The sequence below is a fragment of the Scyliorhinus canicula genome, chromosome 9, assembly GCF_902713615.1.
Source record: "Scyliorhinus canicula chromosome 9, sScyCan1.1, whole genome shotgun sequence".
NCBI classification, from domain to species: Eukaryota; Metazoa; Chordata; class Chondrichthyes; order Carcharhiniformes; family Scyliorhinidae; genus Scyliorhinus; species Scyliorhinus canicula.
This window is the reverse complement of record NC_052154.1, coordinates 65,433,175-65,456,513: the sequence shown is the minus strand read 5'-3', so window position 1 is coordinate 65,456,513 and position 23,339 is coordinate 65,433,175. Positions and strand designations below refer to the sequence as shown.

Genomic DNA, 23,339 nt, shown 5'->3' with positions numbered 1-23,339 from the left:
CCCTGAGTTCATCTGCCTTGCCCGTTAGGCCTCTTGCATTGAAATAAACACAGTTCAATCTATTTCTCTGCCTTCCACTTTTCTCCTTACTGACTTTTGTTTCTATCTTCTCTTTATTACCCGCCGACTTCCTGCATTGGTTCCCATTTCCCTTCCACATTACTTTAAACCTTCCCCAACAACGCTTGCAAACAACCCCCCTAGAGGGGTCAGTCCGGCCCAGGTGTAGACCATCCAATTTGTAATGGTCCCACCTCTCCCAGAGCTCGTTCCAATGTCCCAAAAATCTGAATCCCTCCCTCCTGCACCATCTCTCAAGCTACGCATTCATCCTGTCTATCTGTCATTCCTACTCTGACTAGCACGTGGTACTGGTAGCAATCCCGAGATTACTACCTTTGAGGTCGTACCTTACTCCCTAAATTCATGTAGGAGCTCATCCTGTTTTTACCTATATCTTCGGTACCTATATGCACCACAACAGCTGGCTGTTCACCCTCCCCCTTTAGAATGTCCTGCCGCCTCTCTGAGACATCCAGGACTCTTGCACCTGGGAGGCAACATACCTTCCTGGAGTCTCATTTGCTTCCGCAGAAATGCCTGTCTACTCCCCTTACAATCGAATCCCCCATCACTATAGCTCTACCACTCTTTTTCCTGCCCTCCTGCAAAGCAGAGCCAGCCACGGTGCCATGAACTTGGCTACTGCTGCCTTCCCCTGGGGAGCTATCTTCCTCAACAGGATCCAAAATGGTATACCTGTTTTGCAGGGAGAAGACTGCAGGGGACCCTGCACTTCCTTCCGACTCTTCCTGTCTTATGGTCACCCATTTCCTATCTCCCTCAGTAGTCTTTATCTGCGGTGTGAGCAACGCGCTAAATGTGCTATCCACGACTTCCTCAGCATCGTGGATGCTCCAAAGCGAGTCAATTCGCAGCTGCAGCTGGACCCACATCTTGCACGTGAAGGAGCCAGGGACAGTGAACGTGTCCCTGAACTCCCACATCGCACAAGCGGAGCATGACACAGGTCTAGGATCTCCCACCATGTCTTAAACTCAGGTTAACTTGTACAACTACAATGCCAAAAAAAACCATATCACTGGGCCATAATTTTCTGCCAAAGTAACAGTGAGGCTAATGATGCTGGCATTATCTATGTGCAAGTGGTACAGCAAATACAGGTGAGGCAGATGAGAGGTTTTACATGGAAATTCAAAGTTGCTGGTGTAGGTGCTTTGCTCCAGCATTAACATCACAAATAGGGTGTCTCGCGGTCTGGCTCACCATTGAAATGTACACATGGATTTTCTAGGAGGAAGCAAACTGGTAACCTGTCCATGGGGATACGAAGTTCAATTACATGTCAACAAGATGGCTGTGTCATGCCGATATCTGATGAGAAATCATAGATTTTACAGGGCAGAAAGAGGCCATTCAGCCCATCGAGTCTGCACCGGCCCTTGGAAAGGGCACCCAAATTAAGCCCACACCGCCACCCTATCCCCATAACCCAGTAACCCCACCTAACTTTTTTTTGGACACTAAGGGCAATTTAGCATGGCCAATCCACCTAACCTGCACATCTTTGGACTGTGGGAGGAAACCGGAGCATCCGGAGGAAACCCATGCGCACACGGGGAGAACGTGCAAACTCCGCACAGACAGTGACCCAAGCTGGGTATCGAACCTGGGACCATGGTGCGGTGAAGCAACAGTGCTAACCACTGTGCTACTGTGCCGCCCCATTTTGCTCGTGTGATCTATACAATACAGTTCAACACCAAGAATCGTCTGCAGCCATTTGTCATCTGTATGTTGTAAGTATTTTCAGTTAAAAATACATAATAATAATAATCTTTAATTTGGGAGAAAATGTGAAAAAGGAGACTAAAAATATTTTTTTATAATAACAATAATCTTTATTATTGTCACAAGTAAGCTTACATTAACACTGAAATGAAGTTGTGAAAAGCTCTTAGTAGCCATACTTCGGTGCCTGTTCGGGTACACGGCGGGAGAATTCAGAATGTCCAATTCACCCAACAGCATGTCTTTCGGGACTTGTGGGAGGAAACTGGAGCACCCGGAAGAAACCCACGCAGACACGGGGAGAACGTGCAAACTCCGCACAAACAGTGACCCAAGGCGGGAATCGGACCTGGGACCCTGGCGCTGTGAAGCAACAGTGCTAACCACTGTGCTACTGTGCCGCCCCATTTTGCTTAGAGGTTTTGAATAAAATTCTACAAAAAAATTGTTAAAAATTAAAACTCACCCCTATTATTTTCTGAACTATGCCACAGCGCATTGTTCAATGATCAGTTTTAATATCAAAGAAGCAACTCAACAATTTACCATAAGAAAAGAATTAAATGTAGAGTTTGGCACTTATTTTTTAAAATAAATTTAGAGTACTCAATTCAGGAGCAATTTAGCGCGGCCAATCCACCTGCCCTGCACATCTTTTGGGTTGTGAGGACGAAACCCACGCAAACACGGGGAGAATGTGCAAACTCCACACGATCCCAGAGCCGGGATCGAACCTGGGACCAAGGCGCCATGAGGCAGCAGGGCCAACCTACTGCGCCACCATGCTGCCCGAGTTTGGCACTTATAATATGAAGCAGAAAATTGAATTTGGTTCAATTCAAATTTACACGTGTCCATATGAGTGTCTATTCAAACATTATTACTGCTCTGAACAGTTATTTTATTCCAAAATACTTACAATTATTTTTTCCACAATGGCTGTTTTACCTTGGAACTGCTGTCCTTCCCAACTTAGGCATGATGCGTCAATCTACAGCAAAAATACATGTAAGCAATTAAATCGGTTTATGAATTATCTCCCAAGACGTATGCAAAGTAACAATTGCTCTCTCAGAGCAAACTTGTATATCGCAAGTAGAGAAACTACCTTTTCCTTTGGAAGGAGGCACTATGCTTAAATTTAGAGTTTAAGTTTAGAAAATAAATGCTCTGCTTGTCACCCAAGGGTCAACGCTGAACATGCCGAGATTAACCGCAAAATAAACTAAATATAGAATAAAACCTGCTGTATAATTTGCCAACAATGCATCTTAACCGGAATCTCATGAAGTGCAAAGGCCCAGCTGATGTCCAGTGACAAAAAAAGTCTTACAGTCCCATATAAAAATATTCTACTTTTAATTAAAGTTGCTTAATTCAAATTATCTGACCATTATAGCACTGTGCTAGTCGTTACATTATTTACTGTACAATCCAAAAGCGGCATATAATTATCAGGAGTAACTACTATACATTAAGATCAGAAACACAGAAGTAAATCTTATGGAAATAGGACAGGAACAGAGTGTTGTGATTGAAACTATCTGCAAAGGAATGAGGGTTGACTTGAAATTAAATTAAATCAATAAAATCCTTTAATGTTTTAATTCTTAGTAGAAAAGCAATACTTAGTGTCCAAGCATCTCTACAGAAGTGTTACATGTAAAAATGTCTTCATTTTCTTGAATCAAGTCACATCAAAGAAACAATAAAGTAGGTAGGACCCAGTTCATACTTACATATAATGATCCTAGTTGGCTCCTGTCTGCATCAAAAACTTGATAGTAATGTTGTACAAAGCCACTTCCAATCTGCTCCCAGAGAGGCTTGTCACCCATTCTGATCACAGCCACAGGCACTAAAAACAGAGCAGAACAAAGATTCAGTATGCCACTAACTTAAAATGACTAATGTTCATTTGTTACTGCATTTCCTTTTTTTAATCCAAGAGAACATGAAAACGATAGGTCACAGGGTTTTCCACTGTTTTCATTAATGCAATGCAGTAGTCGCCTGAAAAGATCCATGTAAATCCATAGATCCCGACAGTGCAGAAGGAAGACATTCAGCCCAGCGCGTCTGCACTGACCCTCCCAAACTCACTTAACCTGCAAATCTTTGGACAACAAGAGACTATTCTAGCATGGCCAATCCACCTAACCTGTGCTTTTGTGGACTGTGGGGGGTAACTGGAGCACCTGGAGGAAACCCACGCACACACGGCGAGAATATGCAAAATCCACAGTCACCCAAGGTCAGAATTGAACCCGGGCTCCTGGCGCTGTGCCACCCTATGGACCCAGATGGACTGGAAGATCCACCCGAACAGTCTTCCCATTCACATATGTAAAATTTTGAATCCATCCTGCTGCATGTAGGACAGGTAAATTGAAATTGCAAGTTAACACTGGGATCTGAATGTGATCCCCAAATCTGAGATTGGAAAGATGAATCCCTAGGATTAGAATCCCTAGGATTAAATACTCCACCCAGAATTCAATGTTCTACTAACAGAACAAATACAGACTCAAAAGAGTTGTCAATTTTTTAAAAATTATAAATGTAGAGTACTCAATTCTTTTTTTCCAAATAAGTGGCAATTTAGCGTAGCCAATTCACCTACCCGGCACATTTTTTTGGGGTTGTGGGGGCGAGACCCACCCAGACATGGGCAGAATGTGCAAACTCAACATAGACAGTGACCCAGGGCCGGGATCGAACCCAGATCCTCTGCGATGAGGCAGCAGTGCTAGCCACTACACTACTATGCTGCCCAGAGTTGTCAAATTAAGATGTTTCAAATAAAAATTAAATTAAAAGAATAAAAATGTGCACAAATAAAATGTCTCACAGCCAGGAAAGAGCAAAACCATTTGGGCTTGAAGGGACTATATAAATTTACTGACCAAGGTGGGTTCGGGCAATGATCAGATAGGAGGAACAGCCGCACAGAAAAATAAAGCATGGTTTGCCTTCTGCCATCAGTTGCATGATACAATAACAAACTTGCTGACTAATCAGAAAGGTCAATCCCTATCAACTAACTTACAACATATCCAGAGAGGGGGGTGAAAAAATTCTCAGCGGTGGAAACCAATTGGAACCATTGGTCCAACAACTTGTTACGGTATTTGGAATGGATTGTTATTGCACTTTATATGTTGCCTTTAACTTAGTACAACATCCCCATGCGCTTCACAACAACATTGTCAAATATTTGACACCAAGTCACACAAGAGAATATTAGGACCAGAAACCTAGTTAGATGTAGGCTTTAAAGCAGCATCTGAAATAGAGTGTGCAGTTGAGGGAGATAGGGAGAGAATTTCACTGCATCGAGCCAAAAGTGATGCTCTGCTGCTGACATCACCAAATCCCATGAATAAACATTGGAAAAAAAGGCAATAAAATCAGTATTCCAAGCTGGTTGCGATTAACTTACGATATTAAATATACAGGAACAGTGTTGTGACTAAACTATCTGCAAAAGGGATGAGGGTTGACTTGAAATTAAATTCAATCCAATCAATAAAATCCTTCAATACAGCAGTTTTAATTCTTTGTAGCAAAACTCACAAAGGAGTTATCAACATGCTATCAGCGGTACCTACCCGGCAATAACCTGCTCACGGACGCTCAATTTGGGTTTCACCAGGGTCACTCAGCTCCTGACCTCATTGCAGCATTGGTTCAAACATGGACAAAAGAGCCGAATGCCAGATGTGAGGCGAGAGTGACTGCCCTTGACATCAAGGCAGCAATTGACCCAGTACGACATCAAGGAGCCCTAGCAAAACTGAGTCAATGGGAATTGAGGAAAACTCTCTGCTGGTTGGAGTCAAACCTGGCATAAAGGAAGATGGTTGTAGTGTTGGAGGTCAATCATCTCAGCTCCATACATAGGGTTTACTCCCGAATAGATTTTTTCGTCCTGAGCAGGGGATTGATCCCGAAGGTGCAGGATGCCGAGTATTCGGCCATAACAATTTCAGACCATGCCCAGATCACTGGGTTGATCTGGAGATGGAGGAGGCGCGGGACCAGCGCCCGCTGTGGCGCCTGGATGTGGGGATGCTGCCTGATGAGGTATGTAGGAGGGTCCGGGGAAGTATTGAGGGGTATCTTGAGACCAACGACATGGGGGAGGTCCGGGTGGGGATGATCTGGGAGGCTCTGAAAGCAGTGATCCGGGGGGAGCTGATTTCCATCCGGGCCCATAGGGAAAGGAGGGAGATGGAGAGACTGGTGGGGGAGCTCCTGGACATGGATAGGAGGTACACGGAGGCCCCGGAGGAGGGGTTGCTGGGGGAACGGTGTAGTTTGCAGACCAAGTTCGACAGGAGGAGCTGGTGGAGGGGCTGGGGGCACCGATAGAGTTGGAGGAGCTAGTCAGGGGGATTGGTCAAATGCAGTCAGATAAGGCGCCGGGGCCGGATGGGTTCCTGGTTATAAGAAGTATGCGGATCTGGTGAGCCCCCTGTTGGTGCGAGCCTTCAATGAGGCATGGGAGGGGAGGGGCTTTGCCGCCGCCGATGTCACGGGCGCTGATCTCTCTGATCCTGAAGCGGGATAAGGACCCCTTGCAGTGTGGATCATACAGGCCAATCTCACTCCTCAATGTTGATGCTAAGTTGCTGGCGAAGATCCTGGCCACCAGGATAGAGGACTGTGTGCCAGGGGTGATACACGAGGATCAGACAGGATTTGTCAAGGGAAGACAGCTTAACACGAATGTGCGGAGATTGTTAAATGTTATTATGATGCCGGCGGTGGAGGGGGAGGCGGAGATAGTGATGGTGCTGGATGCAGAGAAGGCGTTTGATAGAGTTGAGTGGGGGTACCTGTGGGAGGTGCTGGAGCGGTTCGGATTCGGGGAGGGGTTCATCAAATGGGTGAGGTTGCTCTACGAGGCCCCGATGGCGAGTGTAGTTACCAATGGAAGGAGATCAGAGTACTTCAGGCTCTACCGTGGGACCAGGCAGGGGTGCCCCCTGTCCCCCTTGCTTTTTGCACTGGCGATAGAACCTTCGGCTTTGGCACTGAGGGAGTCGGGGAGGTGGAGGGGCCTGGTGCGGGGTGGGGAAGAACATAGGGTATTGCTGTATGCGGACGACCTGCTGTTGTATGTGGCGGACCCAGAGGGGGGAATGCCGGGGGTGATGGAGCTGTTGGCTGAGTTTGGGAGCTTCTCGGGCTACAAGTTAAATCTGGGCAAGAGTGAGGTATTTGTAGTACACCTGGGTGATCAGGAGGAGGGAATTGGGAGGCTCCCGTTTAAGAGGGCAGTGAAGAGTTTCAGATACCTGGGGGTGCAGGTGGCCAGGAATTGGGGGACGCTCCATAAGCTGAATTTTACCAGGCTTGTGGAGCAGATGGAGGAGGAATTTAAAAGGTGGGACATGGTGCCGCTATCGCTGGCGGGTGAGTGCAGTCTGTCAAAATGACGGTTCTCCCGAGGTTCTTGTTCCTTTTTCAGTGTTTGCCCATCTTTATCCCTAGGGCCTTTTTTAGGAGGGTGACTAGCAGCATCATGAGCTTTGTTTGGGCGCATGGGAACCCGAGGGTGAAGAGGGTCTTCCTGGAGCGGGGTAGAGATGTTGGGGGGCTGGCGTTACCCAACCTCTCGGGGTATTATTGGGCGGCCAATGTGTCGATGGTGCGCAAGTGGGTGATGGAGGGGGAGGGGGCAGCATGGAAACGGTTGGAGATGGCGTCCTGTGGAGGCACAAGCCTGGGGGCCCTGGTAACAGCGCCGTATCTGCAGGTAAAGGCGTTTGCTAGGCGGCAGGTGAAGGGACTCCCTTTGCTTCCCGCGAGGGGGGTGAGTGACAGGGTGCTTTCGGGGGTCTGGGTCGGGGATGGGAGCTAAACGCTAAGTGGGAGAGGGAACTGGGGGAACAGATCAAAGGTGGGACATGGGCTGATGTCCTGGAGAGGGTTAACTCTTCCTCCTCATGTGCGCAGCTTAGCCTCATCCAATTCAAGGTGCTGCACCGGGCCCACATGACTGGGACGAGGGTGAGTAGGTTCTTTGGGGGTGAAGACAGGTGTGTCAGGTGCTCGGGGAGTCCAGCGAACCATGCCCATATGTTCTGGGCATGCCTGGCACTGGAGGAGTTCTGGAAGGGGGTGGCGAGGACGGTATCGAGGGTGGTAGGATCCAGGGTCAAGCCAGGCTGGGGACTCGCGATTTTTGGGGTTGGGATGGAGCCGGGAGTGCAGGAGGCAAAAGAGGCCGGTGTGCTGGACTTTGCATCCCTAGTAGCCCGGCGGAGGATCTTGCTACAGTGGAAGGATGCGAGACCCCCAAGCGTGAAGACCTGGATCAATGACATGGCGGGATTTATGGGGGGGTGGTGTGATACATGCGTTGATACGGTCTTGGGGGTGTTACAGTTATTATGGTGTTTTAGTGTTGCTTTTCATTGTTTGTTGTTATATTTTCTGTAAAAAATGTCAATAAAAATTTTTTTTTTTTTAAATCATCTCAACCCCACGACATCACTGCAGAAGGCCGAGGCCCAACCATCTTCAGCTGCTTCATCAATGACTCCCCTTCCATCATAAGGTCAGAAGTGGGGATGTTTGGGGATGACTGCACAATGTTCAGCACCATTCACAACTCCTCAGATAATGAAGCAGTCCATGTCCAAATGCAGCAATTCACCTGAGGAAGGAGCAGTGCTCCAAAAGCTAGTGTTTGAAACAAACATGTTGGACTTTAACCTGGTGTTGTAAGACTTCTTACTGTGCTCACCCCAGTCCAACGCTGGCATCTCCACATCACAAATGCAGCAAGACCTGGACAATATCCAGGCTTGGGTTGACAAGTGGCAAGTTACATTCGCGGCATACATGTACCAGGCAATGACCATCTCCTACAAGAGAGGATCTAACCACCGCCCCTTGACATTCAGTGGCATTACCATCGCTGAATCCCCCACAATCAACATCCTGGGGGTTACCATTAATCAGAAACTGAACTGGAATAGCCACATTCATACTGTGGCTACCAGGGCAGGTCAAAGGCTAGGAATCCTATGGCGAGTAACTCACCTCCTGACACTCCCCCAAAGCCTGTCCACCAGCTACGTGGCACAAGTCAGGAGTGTAATGGAATACTCTCCACTTGCCTGGATGAGTGCATCTCCAACAATACTCAAGAAGCTCGACACCAGGGCAGCATGGTGGCTCAGTGGGTTAGCCCTGTAGCCTCACGGCGCCGAGGTCCCAGGTTCGATCCCGGCTCTGGGTCACTGCCCATGTGGAGTTTGCACATTCTCCCCGTGTTTGCGTGGGTTTCACCCCCACAACCCAAAGATGTGCAGGCTAGGTGGATTGGCCAGGCTAAATTGCCCCTTAATTGGAAAAAATGAATTGGGTACTCTAAATTTAAAAAAAAAAAGCTCGACGCCTTCTAGGGCAAAGCCCTGATTGTTACCCCTTCCACAAACATTCAGACACTCCTCCACTGCCAAACAGTGGCAGCCGTGTGTACTATGCACAAGATGCACTGCAGTAATGCACCAAGGTTCCTTAGACAACGCCTTCCAAACCCACAACCACTACCATCTAGAAGAACAAGAGCAGCAGATACCTGGGAACTCCACCACCTGGAGGCTCCCCTCCAGGTCACTCACCATCCTGACTTGGAAATATATCGCCGCTCCTTCACTGTCGCTGGAGCAACTTCCTGGAACTCCTTCCCTAACAGCACAGTGGGTGTATCTACACCTCAATGACTGCAGTGGTTCAAGAAGGCAACTCACCACCATTTTCTGAAGGGCAACTAGGGTTGGGCAATAGATGCTGGCCTAACCAGCTACACCCACATCCCGTAAATGAATTTTAAAAAAGACCAAACAAATGGAAAACACTTGGGGATAAGATTACATGCTGCAGGAACAAATTTGCTCTTTTAAGATCAGTTCAGAGCGCAGCACGGTGGTGCAGTGAGTTAGCACTTCGGCCTCACGGCGCCGAGGTCCCAGGTTGGATCCCAGCTCTGGGTCACTGTCCGTGTGAAGTTTGCACATTCTCCCCGTATTTGCATGGGTTTCGCCTCCACAACCCAAAACTGTGCAAGCTAGATGGATTGGCCACACAAAATTGCCACTTAATTGGAAAAAATGAATTGAGTACTCTAAAAAAAATTTTTTAATCAGTTCAGCTTCTGTTGTACTGAAGTGGCAAGTATGTGGAGCTTCAGTTCCAATTTAAAAAACTTCAAACCTTCCAAAAAATTTCAAACATTTCCAAAAGCTAAAACCAGATTTAAACCAAACCATTTCAAAGTAAAATAAACTCTGATCACTGAAGTTACAGGAGATGTAGCCCTCCACATTAACCTAATGTATCTTCATTAGTAATTTTTATTCTTACTCATTTTCTCTCCTAAGAATAATTCCACTCTCACCTTCCCCAAGTGGCCATTACTGTGAGCCCTGACATTACTGGCCGAAAACATGGGGGAGGGAGACGACAACAGCTCAACTGGATTCCATCTCCAAACATGTGCAATTCAAGCTCCTGAATGATGATCACAAGTTAAGGCATGAATGTTTTTCTTTCGCAATTTAGAGACGCAGAAACTAATTCCAGAACCACGACCACCCCAGTGGACGTCAGCAGATACAAACTGAATATGGGACCCGACTGGCTCAGATATTCATAACATGCATAACCTCAAAATCCTGAGAAGGCTGGACCCCATCTGGTCCTTTTTTATCTCTGGTCATCTGCACTCAATTACAAAAGATAGCCAGATATTTATGTTTCCTGTTAAGATTGTCAATTTTGTGGCAAATCATGGGTACTCTGCTACATGAAGCTTATTTTTGTACACCCTCGGAAGCTAATGACTTGAGATGAAAAGAAAGAATGCTGGAAATGATGGTTTCTCTCACTACAGATAGTGCCAAACCTGCTGGGTTTTTCCAGCGTTCTCGGATTTTGTTCCAGATTCCAACATTTTGTTTTTATATTACTGTTGATTTGGGAGAACTGAAAGCCACATTTTATGGCAGAAAAGACATTGTACCAATGCAATACACCCAAGTTTGGGCTCCAAGCTTGATCAATGTCATATTGTGAACACAGGAATAACATCACCAAACATTTTTGTACTTGGGATTTAAAGGCAGCTGTTCAGTTTACATAGAACATAGAACGATACAGCGCAGTACAGGCCCTTCGGCCCTCGATGTTGCACCGACATGGAAAAAATCTAAAGGCCATCTAACCTACACTATGCCCTTATCATCCATATGCTTATCCAATAAATTTTTAAATGCCCTCAATGTTGGCGTGTTCACTACTGTTGCAGGTAGGGCATTCCACAGCCTCACCACTCTTTGCGTAAAAAACCCACCTCTGACCTCTGTCCTATATCTATTACCCCTCAATTTAAGGCTATGTCCCCTCGTGCTAGCCACCTCCATCCGCGGGAGAAGGCTCTCGCTGTCCACCCTATTTAACCCTCTGATCATTTTGTATGCCTCTATTAAGTCACCTCTTAACCTTCTTCTCTCTAACGAAAACAACCTCAAGTCCATCAGCCTTTCCTCATAAGATTTTCCCTCCATACCAGGCAACATCCTGGTAAATCTCCTCTACACCCGTTCCAAAGCTTCCACGTCCTTCCTATAATGAGGCGACCAGAACTGTACGCAATACTCCAAATGCGGCCGTACTAGAGTTTTGTACAACTGCAACATGACCTCATGGCTCCGGAACTCAATCCCTCTACCAATAAAGGCCAACACACCATAGGCCTTCTTCACAACCCTATCAACCTGGGTGGCAACTTTCAGGGATCTATGTACATGGACACCGAGATCCCTCTGCTCATCAACACTACCAAGAATTTTACCATTAGCCAAATATTCCGCATTTCTGTTATTCTTTCCAAAGTGAATCACCTCACACTTCTCCACATTAAACTCCATTTGCCACCTCTCAGCCCAGCTCTGCAGCTTATCTATGTCCCTCTGTAACCTGCAACATCCTTCCGCACTGTCTACAACTCCACCGACTTTAGTGTCGTCTGCAAATTTACTCACCCATCCTTCTGCGCCCTCCTCTAGGTCATTTATAAAAATGACAAACAGCAACGGCCCCAGAACAGATCCTTGTGGTACGCCACTCGTAACTGAACTCCATTCTGAACATTTCCCATCAACTACCACTCTCTGTCTTCTTTCAACTAGCCAATTTCTGATCCACATCTCTAAATCACCCTCAATCCCCAGCCTCCGTATTTTCTGCAATAGCCGACCGTGGGGAACCTTATCAAACGCTTTACTGAAATCCATATACACCACATCAACTGCTCTACCCTCGTCTACCTGTTCAGTCACCTTCTCAAAGAACTCGATAAGGTTTGTGAGGCATGACCTACCCTTCACAAAACCATGCTGACTGTCCCTAATCATATTATTCCTATCTAGATGATTATAAATCGTATCTTTTATAATCCTCTCCAAGACTTTACCCACCACAGACGTTAGGCTCACCGGCCTATAGTTACCGGGGTTATCTCTACTCCCCTTCTTGAACAAAGGGACCACATTTGCTATCCTCCAGTTTCTAGACAATTGTAACAAAAATACTTGCTACTCAGTAAAAAGCTGTATTTTTATTGTGCCTTTCATGGCCTTAGGACACCCCAAAGCTTAGGGCGGCACAATGGCGCAGTGGTTAACACTGCTGCCTATAGCGCTGAGGACTCGAGTTCGATCCCAGAACACTGTCCATGTGGAGTTTGCACATTCTTCCCGTGTCTGTACAGGTTTCACCTCCACAACCTAAAGATGTGCAGGTTAGGTGGATTGGCCAAATTGCCCCATAATTGGAAAAAAATAACGGGGTACTCTAAATATATTTTATTTTTTAAGAAGGACCCCCCCCCCCCCCCCGAAAAAGCTCTTTGCACCTAATGAAGTGGTTCTAAAGTTCAGTCATTATTGTAATATGGAAAACCCAGCAGAAAATTTTTGTGTAGGAAGCACCACCCACAAACAGCAATATGAGATATGACTGAAGAATAAATATTGGCTTTGACACCAGGATAATGCCCCTACTCTTCTTTGAGAAAGTGCGATCAAGAACAAACAATAAAGAAAAGTACAGCACAGGAACAGGCCCTTCAAGCCTGCGCCGACCATGCTGCCTGTCTAAACTACAATCTTCTACACTTCCGGGATCCGTATCCCTCTATTCCCATCCTATTCATGTATTTGTCAAGATGCCCCTTAAACGTCACTATCGTCCCTGCTTCCACCACCTCCTCCGGCAGTGAGTTCCAGGCACCCACTACCCTGTGTGTAAAAAACCTGCCTCGTACATCTCCTCTAAACCTTCCCCCCCCCCCCCCCCCCCCCCCTCGCACCTTAAACCTATGTCCCCTAGTAATTGGCCCCTCTACTCTGAGAAAAAGCCTCTGACTATCCGCACTGTTTATGCCCCTCATAATTTTGTCGACTTCTATCAGGTCACCCCTCAACCTCCGTCGTTCCAGTGAGGACAAACCGAGTTTATTCAACCTCTCAACATACCTAAAAATTGATCGCTTATGTACGTTCGAACGGGCAGGCGAGGCCTCGGTTTAACATCACATCCTTAAGATTGCACCTTCCACAGTGCAACCCTCCCTTAATATTGTACTGGATTGTCAGCCTAGATATTTGTGCTCAAATCTCTGTTGTTACATTCACTCCCAACTTGAAAAAAAATAAATTTAGAGTACCCAATTCATTTTTTCCAATTAAGGGGCAGTTTTAGCGTGGCCAATTCACCTCGGTAGCGATTTGTCAATGGACTCGGAGATCAGTTCTGTTCACTGCATACGTCAACAATTTCAATATAAGCTAGAGGGAACAGTCTTCAAATGTTTAAGACAATAATAAAAGAGACACAAGTAATTTTGAGGATCAAAGGAGCTGCTTAGGATGATAGGATGGTGGGATGGACAAAACATGGCACATCAAATCCAATGTCAGTTAATGAGAGTGGTATAATTTTGAATTGGGGAAGGATGGATGAAGTGCTAAAATTGTAAGATTTAGGCATTCAGGTTTACAAAGCTATTAGTAGCAGCATCACAAATACTGCCACAAGAAGGATGAGATTTAGCGCAAGTGATTTATTTAAACATTGGATTTGGAATGCACGACTAGAGTTAGTGATTGTATGTGAGACCGTATCAACACTGAAGAATAGGCAAGTGGTTGAAGAATACGGGAACATGGAAAGCATACAGGGCAAGGACTACAGGTTTACACCAGCTAGAGCTGCTTGGGCCATATGGCCTGTTTTAATTTTGTAATTTCCATGCAATTCAAATAATGAAATGACTGATGCAGCAATGACTATGTAAGATAACCTGCAACCCTGCAGGATTTGAAGTCTCCCAGAATAGAAAATTAATGGCAGCACGGTAGCAGTGGGTAGCACTGTTGCTTCATAGTGCCAGGGTCCTAGGTTCAATTCCTGGCTTGGATCAGTTTGTGCGGAGTCTGCACATTCTCCCCTTGTCTGCATGGGTTTCCTCCCGGTGATCCGGTTTCCTCCCACAAGTCCCGAAAGATGTGCTGTTAGGTAATTTGGACATTCTGAATTCTCCCTCTGTGTACCTGAGCAGGTGCATGTGGCGACTTGGGGCTTTTCACAGTAACTTCATTGCAGTGTTAATGTAAGCCTACTTGTGACAATAAAGATTACTATATCCTGGGCACTGTCATTAACAAACCAGGAGATAATTCTGCAGTTCACACTTGCATGCCTCCATATGTCTCATGAAAGAGATATCCGTGCACCAGCTGAAATCCTTCCAGCCCCGGAGGGTGTAGCCCCAGCTCTGCTTGCAGCTGTCTATCTAGGCTCCTACCTATTCCCTGTCTACCATTTTAATAAACAGGCCGGAATTTCTTGATGGTTGGTCATGCACAGCTGTGGTAACCTCAGCCCCAGTTAAGTTTTGATGGCAGAGTTGAATCAGTTAGCCACAAGAAAATTGCTATTAAACTGTGAAACTAAATTATTAAATGAAATCAAACCACGCGATTAAATGATCAAAAGTGCAACCTGAAAGTTCTGAAACTGCTTAGCAAATTAACTGAAGCTTGGAGGTGACTAGCCTCTTTATTATGCAAGATCTGACAACTGTGGATATCGCACTGCTCATTCTTTTTAAATGAACAGTCCAGGGTACCAGGCAGATTTCTTCTTTAGTTCATTATACATTTTGTCCCCTTTCCAACCCCACCTCAAAAATGTTGAAAACGTGTAACTTGAATTTAAAAATAATTTTTACATTTCACAACGATGTTCTCAAAGATATGCTTGTACGGCCAAATTAAATGAGTTACAAGTGTCTGCAGTTGCCAATTCTCACAAGCTGTCCGGCATGAAACTGATTAAAGATACTCAACTGCAGCAATCTAAATCTTTATGATGTAAATACAAAAATATTTACAAGTTACAGACAATTTCCACACAATCAGATGACACTTGATCAAGTGTCACACGATTAACAACCTCCAGAATCATTAACCCTACATGTAGTACATAATGACTTTCAAAGTTTGAATGACAAAATATTAGCGTCTACTTGTTTGCGACAATTTGATTATGTCAAATTCTATTCATTCAAATAAGACATCATTGGCTTCAAATAGCGATGGATGTTGAATGAAGATAGAGTGAAAGATTACGGAGATTGACAGATACTCCAGCACTGAAAACTATGAAGATGCATCCCTCTCCCATGTAAAATGCAAATTTAGTATATAATTGGTTACAAATGAAATGAACATGTCTCAGCTGCCTCCCAAGTGTTAGGATATCTGCATTTCAATTGCTGTACATAACAAATTGGTTGCTGGTATTGTACAGTTAAGGCCTTGATCTGCTTTGTCAGGGCCCATACATCAAAAGTATCAGTCATCTTTTGTTGAATGTTTTGCCGAGTGAACACTTCATCCCCTAATCCTGACTAACCAGAAGCTGTATGAGCTCCATATTATCAACTTTGGCATGGAGAAAATTGCTACACTGATCAAAAGCACTCATTGCTACTCGTTTATGCAAACATGCGTTTGCAAAAATCACAAGAAAAGTATAAACTGAGCAAATAAGTTTTGAAAACATGGAGACAGGAAACTTATATGATTAAAAGTGAAAAAAAGATATAACAGCAAAGGGAGAATAGGGTTATCCCAAGCATAGAGTCAAGAAAGGATGGAAAACACACACTTTCCATATCAGAAACCCATGAACTGCTCAGCTTTTACATTCGCAACAATAAGATAACACATGATCAGAAATGGGCAAACCAAACAAATTTCAAATTGTCAGATTAGGTGGTATAATAGTGATATTAACAGACAGTGAAAGATGCATTTGTTACAAGTTCCAATTATTCCTTGCTTGATGCACTTTGCAATGACAGAACTACTGTCATGGATCTTATAAATTCTCCAACGTGTTTTCTGACCCTTGTTATTCTTAATCTCCATTTATCTATAAACCATTCTATATTTGTACCACTATTCATCTATGTTACTGCAAAAGCTATGCACAATTTTTTTAAAATACTATGTGTACAGACCTGATGCACAACTACTTTAAACTTTATCCCTATCTGTCCCATTCAGCTTGCATTTACCCAAATTGCTATACCATTCTATTGTCTTGACTTTTCGATTGAGATTTCTAAATCTCACCTTACCTAAATCTTCCCCACACCTTTTTCATGTACAGCCATATCCATAACCCTCGCAATACAATTCACCAGAACACTGACGGCAGCCAGTTTTAAGTGGAGCCCATCCCAACGGAACAGCTCCCTCTTACCCCAGTATTGGTATCAGTGCACCATGAATCAAAATCCCATCGTCCTTCATTACTCTTGGGAGTCGCACGTTTAACCGTCTTATCTGCTTGAACATGTCAATTGGTGTATGCCTCGGTTTACGAGGGAGGGACAAAGACATAGAGGTCCACTTCTCTGCTATATCCCTTTAAGCTTTTCTTTATTAACCATTATTCTGAATGCTCTACGAAGTTCAGCAACAATCAGTTCTTGTAGAAAGTGTTGCAAATTCGGATAATTGCATGAAAATCTTCTTCCAACTCATGAGCCACTAGAACAATCCAATGTCCTATGTGACCTCAGATCACTATCCAATGATTCTTACTGGAAAAACAAGATGACAGATAAAGACATGACCATGGTTGGGTGCAATGTCTCTCATGGTAAAATAGCTGGGTTCACATGAAAAGGGCAAAGCACGAATGCCCTGCATTGTCTGGCGAAACCCTTCAGATGATATTGGTAAAGTGTTATGGACCAGGGCTTAGAACCTCCACCGTGTATTATGAAGCTCACCTGACCTATAATGTTGAATTTGGCTGGAAAGTGCACAAGGGCCTTCAAGTCAGGTGTGATTCATCAAACTTCCTAGGCACTTTTATCAAAAGAAAATTTATTATAAGAATGTAGTTAACATATATAAAACACTTATCAAGAATTTATCAAGGGGCAGCACGGTGGCACAGTGGTTAGCATTGCTGCCTACGGTGCTGAGGACCCGGGTTCAAATCCCGGCTCTGGGTCACTGTCAGTGAGGAGTTTGCACATTCTCCCCGTGTCTGCGTGGTTTCACTCCCACAACCCAAAAGATGTGCAGGATAGGTGGATTGGCCATGCTAAATTGCCCCTTAATTGGAAAAAATAATTAGGTACTCTAAATTTATTTTTTTTTAAAGAATTTGTTATCAATTGGGTTTCGTCCCTACAGCCCAAAAGATGTGGAAGTGGATTGGCAATGCTAAATTGCCCCTTAATTGGAAAAAAGTGAATTGGGTACCCTAAATATAAAAAAAATATATCAATTATAAACAAGCAAAAACACACAACAGCTACAGTAATCTATGTACATAATTCTTAATGAATCCATCTTATTAGCTGTTCCAATTCAATACAAAATCCAATAAACCAAAACCCCTTTCTTTTTTTAAATAAATTTAGAGTACCCAATTATTTTTTCCAATTAAGGGGCAATTTAGCATAGCCAATCCACCTATCCTGCACATCTTTTGGGTTGTGGGGGCGAAACCCACAGACATGGGGAGAATGTGCAAACTCCACACGGACAGTGACGCAGGGCCGGGATTCGAACCTGGGTCCTCAGTGCCGTAGGCAGCAATGCTAACCACTGTGCCACAATGCTGCCCAACACACTGTACTCTCACTTGAATGGGACTGGTCCTTTCCTTGAGATTCTGGTCCAGCCTCCAACCAGCAGATTCAAAACTCCTTCCGGAAAGCAATTCTATCTTTAAAGTTACCACAGAAATTTGCCATACCCAATGTGCTTTCAGTTCACTGGAACAGCTTTCAAATAAAAACAGAAAAAACAAGGAAGCTGAAACCCAAACACTAAACCCCTTCTCACCTGACAGCCACAGCCCAGCTCCACCCACAAATGGCATCACTGAAGTCGTGCTATAAGCCATGTGGTAAAAACAAAATCTTTCTTAAAGGGACACTCATATGACTAAAGCAGGGGTGGGCAAACTACGGCCCACGGGCCGCATGCGGCCCGACAAAGGTTTTTATGCGGCCCGCCAATGAGGTGCCCAGAATCATAACCGGCATTTTTGAAAAGCCGCTGGGGAAAAGCCGCTGAAGTAAATGCGCTTATTCAATAAGCGCATTTACTTCAGCGGCTTTTCCCCGGCGGCTTTTCAAAAATGCCGGTTATGATTCCGGGCACCTCATTGGCGGGCCGCATAAAAACGCGCGTAGTGGGGTGGATGAGTGGGGCTGTCTCATTGGTCGGTTTAGTTGGGTGTGCGACCAATAGGAGTCCAGGTTACAAACAATAAGCCTTATTATTGTTTGTAACCTGGACTCCTATTGGTCGCACACCCAACTAAACCGACCAATAAGGCAGCCCCACTCATCCACCCCACTACGCGCGTTTTTATCATTGACAGAAGCACAGCCTGGCCGAGTCAGTGTTAAGGATCAGCACAAGCAACTTGACACCTGATTTCAACAAACTGGTAAATGACTGCAGTCAGATGCATCATTCTCATTGACATTGTTCTGTTACTTACTGAGTTACTTTGTTTTTCAAATAAATGTGCTTTTTTTTCTTTAAAGGCCTTTTATTTTGGCTATTTTAAATATTAATTATTTTACTTAATACACTATGCGGCCCTTTAAAATTGTGAATTTCTGAATCTGGCCCTTGCACGGAAACGTTTGCCCACCCCTGGACTAAAGGGAAGATGTGAGAAGTTTTTAGACCCGAATTTTCACCCCCCCCCCCCCCCCGCCAACACCAACCGTTACCATTATCCACCCCATACAATCAGAAATCCTGTACTTTCAACTTAAAGGCGGAGAAAAAATATGCACCTTGAATTTTTTGTAAAGCAATTCAGTGGCTAGACAAAAAAAAGAATGAAAAATTATTGAAGAATATAAGAAGTGTTATATTGTCTGGATGAAATGCGTAGAATCCTTATAGTGCAGGAGGCCACTCAGACCAAGTCTGCATCGACCCTCCAAAAGAGTGACGACTAGACCCACTCAACCGCCCTATTCCCATAACCAAACCTGCATATTTTTGGACTATGGGAGGAGACCGGAGCACCCAGAGGAAACTCATGCAGACATAGGGAAAATGAGCAAAGTCCACACAACCTTGGGTAACAAGGTTGGAATCAAACCCAGGTCCCTGGTGCTGCGAGGCAGTAGTGCTGACCACTGTACTGGAAATGTACATCATTTAATTATTTTCTTTAAAAAGACCTTCAATGTAGTCGACGACGTTGAGAAGATACCACCGCTGGATTAGAAACAAGCTCATTCCATATCTATATTCAGGACATGGACAAAATCTAATTCAAGACAGTCAAATCCATCAGATTAACATCAATATCTCATAATAATGAAATTGTGCATCAGGAACAAACCTGATCAGTACCTCTTATGAAAATAATGTAATAATAATCAAGGTTTTGAAGACTCAATATCCTATTTCACAAACCTTCTTGACTTTAAGTGAAACTCCAAACGGACAATGGAAATCATATCACGTGGTGAATTTAAGATTATCAGAAAGCTTTTCTTTAAAGTTTGAAAGGTTTGCTCCTGAAACTGAAAGCATTGGGAAAGTCACCATAAAACCTGGTTGACATTGTAAAACTGTGAAAGGAAGACAGCTTCTCGGAATTGCCAGTGAAGTTGGGGAAGTGGAGAGTTACTCCAAAACACCACGCTGAGATCACCCTTTCTAACCGACAATGATAATTTATAAAGAAAGATTTTATTTACTAACCATGAGACGTCCCAAAGAACGTTCTACAGTAGTCATTGTTGTAATGCAGGAATCACAGCGGCCAATTTGCTCACAGCCTGGTCCAACACACAATGGAACAATAACAAGATAATCTTTCCAAAATAGTGTCATGGGATATTTTATTAGGACAGACAGAACCCTGACTTAATGTCTCATCAGAAAGTCAGCACCTTGAACAGCACTATACACTGCAGCTTGTCAGTCTAGATGGTTGTTGAACTTGAACGCACAACCTTCTGCTTCAGAGAAAAGAGTGCTATCCACAGAGGCACAGCTGTCAAGACTGCCAAAGACCCAGGGTGGCATGTGGCACAGTGGTTAGCAATGCAGCCTACAGCGCTGAGGACCCGGGTTCGAATCCCAGCCCTGGGTCAGTTTGCACATTCTCCCCGTGTCTGCGTGGGTTTCACCCCCACAACCCAAAGATGTGTAGGTTAGGTGGAATTGCCATGTTAAATTGCCCCTTAATTGGAAAAAAATAATAATTAGGTACTCTAAATTTATTTTTTTAAAAGACTGCCAAAGACCCAAATAGAAGGCGATGGATAAAATCATCAACAGGCTAATCAGTGACAGTTCAATAGGCAAGTGCAATCATTGCACCCTTGTAGGAAACCTGCATGGCATTGGTGCATGCTATGCAGAAATTGCAATAGAAGAGAAAAAGAATCTGGTTGTGATTGCAAATTTAACATTTAACATCTCAAATGACTGCGAAACAGCAACAAAATAAGTGAAAAGAATAATTGCTAGGGTGGTTTAATATAAAATGAAAGATATCATGCAATAAAGGTACAATGCCTTGGACAGGATGTACTGACTTATGGTCAGATTTGATCACCTAGGAGGAAACATTCAAACAATCGAAGTGGTGCAGAGAAATGTCACACAACCGATGACATGTGTGAAAGGATTCAATTACATAAAAGGACTTGAGAAATTGAGGCTTCTATAGTCTTGAAAGGAGAGTAAATGTGATCTTAAAAATAAACAAGATGTTAGAGGTCTGGCCAGGGCATCCACAATGCAGAACATAATTTTCTCTTACTTTACTGGTTTATGTTGCATTTATCAACTGAATTCTACCTCCAATCCCTTTTATCAGCAATTAGCTGCTTTGCCTGCCTTAAAAGTACCCTTTTCCCATTCAACTAAACCAAGCCCAATACAGTAGAGTTTGCATTAGACTTTTGTACGGTCGTTAATTTGATCAGCAGAACAATGACACAAACATGAATCCGAGAGTACTTCAAGGTATCCCATGATCATGAAATTATTCGAGCACAGGAGGAGGCTATTCAGCCCATTGTGCCTGTGTCGGTTCTTTGGTGGAGCAATTCATTCAATTTCATCTCCCTCTCTCCCTTTAGCCCTGTAAATATGGTATTTATCCAGTTCTCTTTTGAATGTTACGACAGAATCTGCTTCCACCATTCGTTTCGGCAGATTAAAAGAGATAGATTTCAGATCACAACAAAAGTATTAAAAAAGTTTCATGTTGCCTGTAGCTCAGGTTTAGCACAGTGGGCTAAACAGCTGGCTTGTAATGCAGAACAAGACCAGCAGCACAGGTTCAATTCCTGTACCGGCTTCCCCAAACAGGGGCCGGAATGTGGCGACTAGCTGCTTTTCACAGTAATTTCATTGAAGCCTACTTGTGACAATATTATTCTTTTGCCACTGGGAACACAAATTTAATTTATTCGATTAAAACCATTCATGATTTTAACCAAGTCCATCAAATCTCCTCTTAACCTTAATACAAAAAGAAAATAATGTGGATGCTGGAAATGTAAAATAAAAACAGAAAATGTTGGAAATACTCAGCAAGTCGGGCAGCATCTGTGGAGAGAAACAGGGTTAATGTTTCAGGTCTGTGGCCTTTAAACAGAGGAGGTCTGTGATCTTTCCTCTTAACGTTTACTGCTTTAAGCAGAACACTCCACGCTCCTCCAGTCTCTCCACATGACTGAAAATCCCTCATTCCTGGTATCATTCTAGTCAATCTATTTTGCACCTTGGATCTTGAAATCCTTCCAAAGGATGGTGCCCACAATTCAATACAATATTCAAGCTGATGCTTAACCAATTTTTAAAGAAAGGTTTAGGATATCATTCCTCTAGTAATAAATCCAACAATGCCTTTGTTTAAAAACTATCTTCCTAACTTGTCCAGCCACCTGCAAAGATTTGCATTCATATACCCCCATGTCGGTCCGTTTCTGCAACCCCTTTAAAATTGTACCAAATAGTCATATTGTTTCTCCTCAATGTTCTTAGATCATAGAATTTACAGTGCAGGAGGAGGCCATTCGGCCCATCGAGTCTGCACCGGCTCTTGGAAAGAGCACCCTACCCAAGGTCAACACCTCCACCCTATCCCCATAACCCCGTAACCCCACCCAACACTAAGGGCAATTTTGGACACTAAGGGCAATTTAGCACGGCCAATCCACCTAACCTGCACATCTTTGGACTAACAAACTGCATCACTTCACATTTCCCTGCATTAAATTTGATCTAAGATGTGTCTTCCCCATTTCATCAGTCTATGTCCTCCTGAAGTTATACTCACTGTTTACTACATTACTGAATTTCATATCAATATTATTGGTAAACTGAAATTATGGCCTGCCTACCCATGTCCAGGTCCTCACACCAACTCCAGAAGATATTGCTAAAGGTCCTCACACCAACTCCAGGGGAACACCACCATTAAGTCTCCCTCCAGTCTGAACTAGGTCCAACACTGCTTCCTTCCTCATTGGGCTGGAAACACATTGATCAAAAAGTTATTTTGCAGATGTTTCAGGAATTTCCACATCTCTTTACCTTTTACATGATTACAATCCCAGTCGATTACAGGATAAATTAAGACCCTTATTATTACCACTGTGTCGTTCTTGCATCGTTCTGTAATTCCCTCCTTTATTTCCTCTCCACCATTTTGTGCCTCTAATATACTCCCAATTGCAAAACAGCTCATTTCTAACCAAATAAGTTGGGGGGGGGGGGGGGGGGGGGTTTCCACCCTCAACTACATCACCCTTCTCCAGTACTGTAAATTCCTTGGATTATTTCTGCCATCAACTACACCACCTTTTATTCCTTCCATATCTTGCTTGAATGCCAGGAATATTAAGGTCCTCTAAG

General features: G+C 44.1%; 1 protein-coding gene across 4 annotated transcripts in view; it reads right to left on the bottom strand.

Moving 5' to 3' along the window:
* nutf2 (nuclear transport factor 2) overlaps positions 1–23,339 on the bottom strand; it is a 75,772-nt gene that overhangs the window by 48,362 nt on the left and 4,071 nt on the right. For 3 of the 4 annotated variants that reach the window (XM_038806809.1, XM_038806811.1, XM_038806808.1), the window contains 3 exons: positions 22,826–22,955; positions 3,552–3,670; positions 2,732–2,803 (listed from right to left, as the gene is read on the bottom strand). In XM_038806809.1, the coding sequence (XP_038662737.1) occupies positions 2,732–2,803; positions 3,552–3,670; positions 22,826–22,829 (195 nt within the window). In that variant the 5' untranslated portion in view covers positions 22,830–22,955. Of the gene's footprint in view, positions 1–2,731; positions 2,804–3,551; positions 3,671–22,825; positions 22,956–23,339 lie in introns of those variants that run through there. The other variant, XM_038806810.1, reaches the window with a different exon arrangement.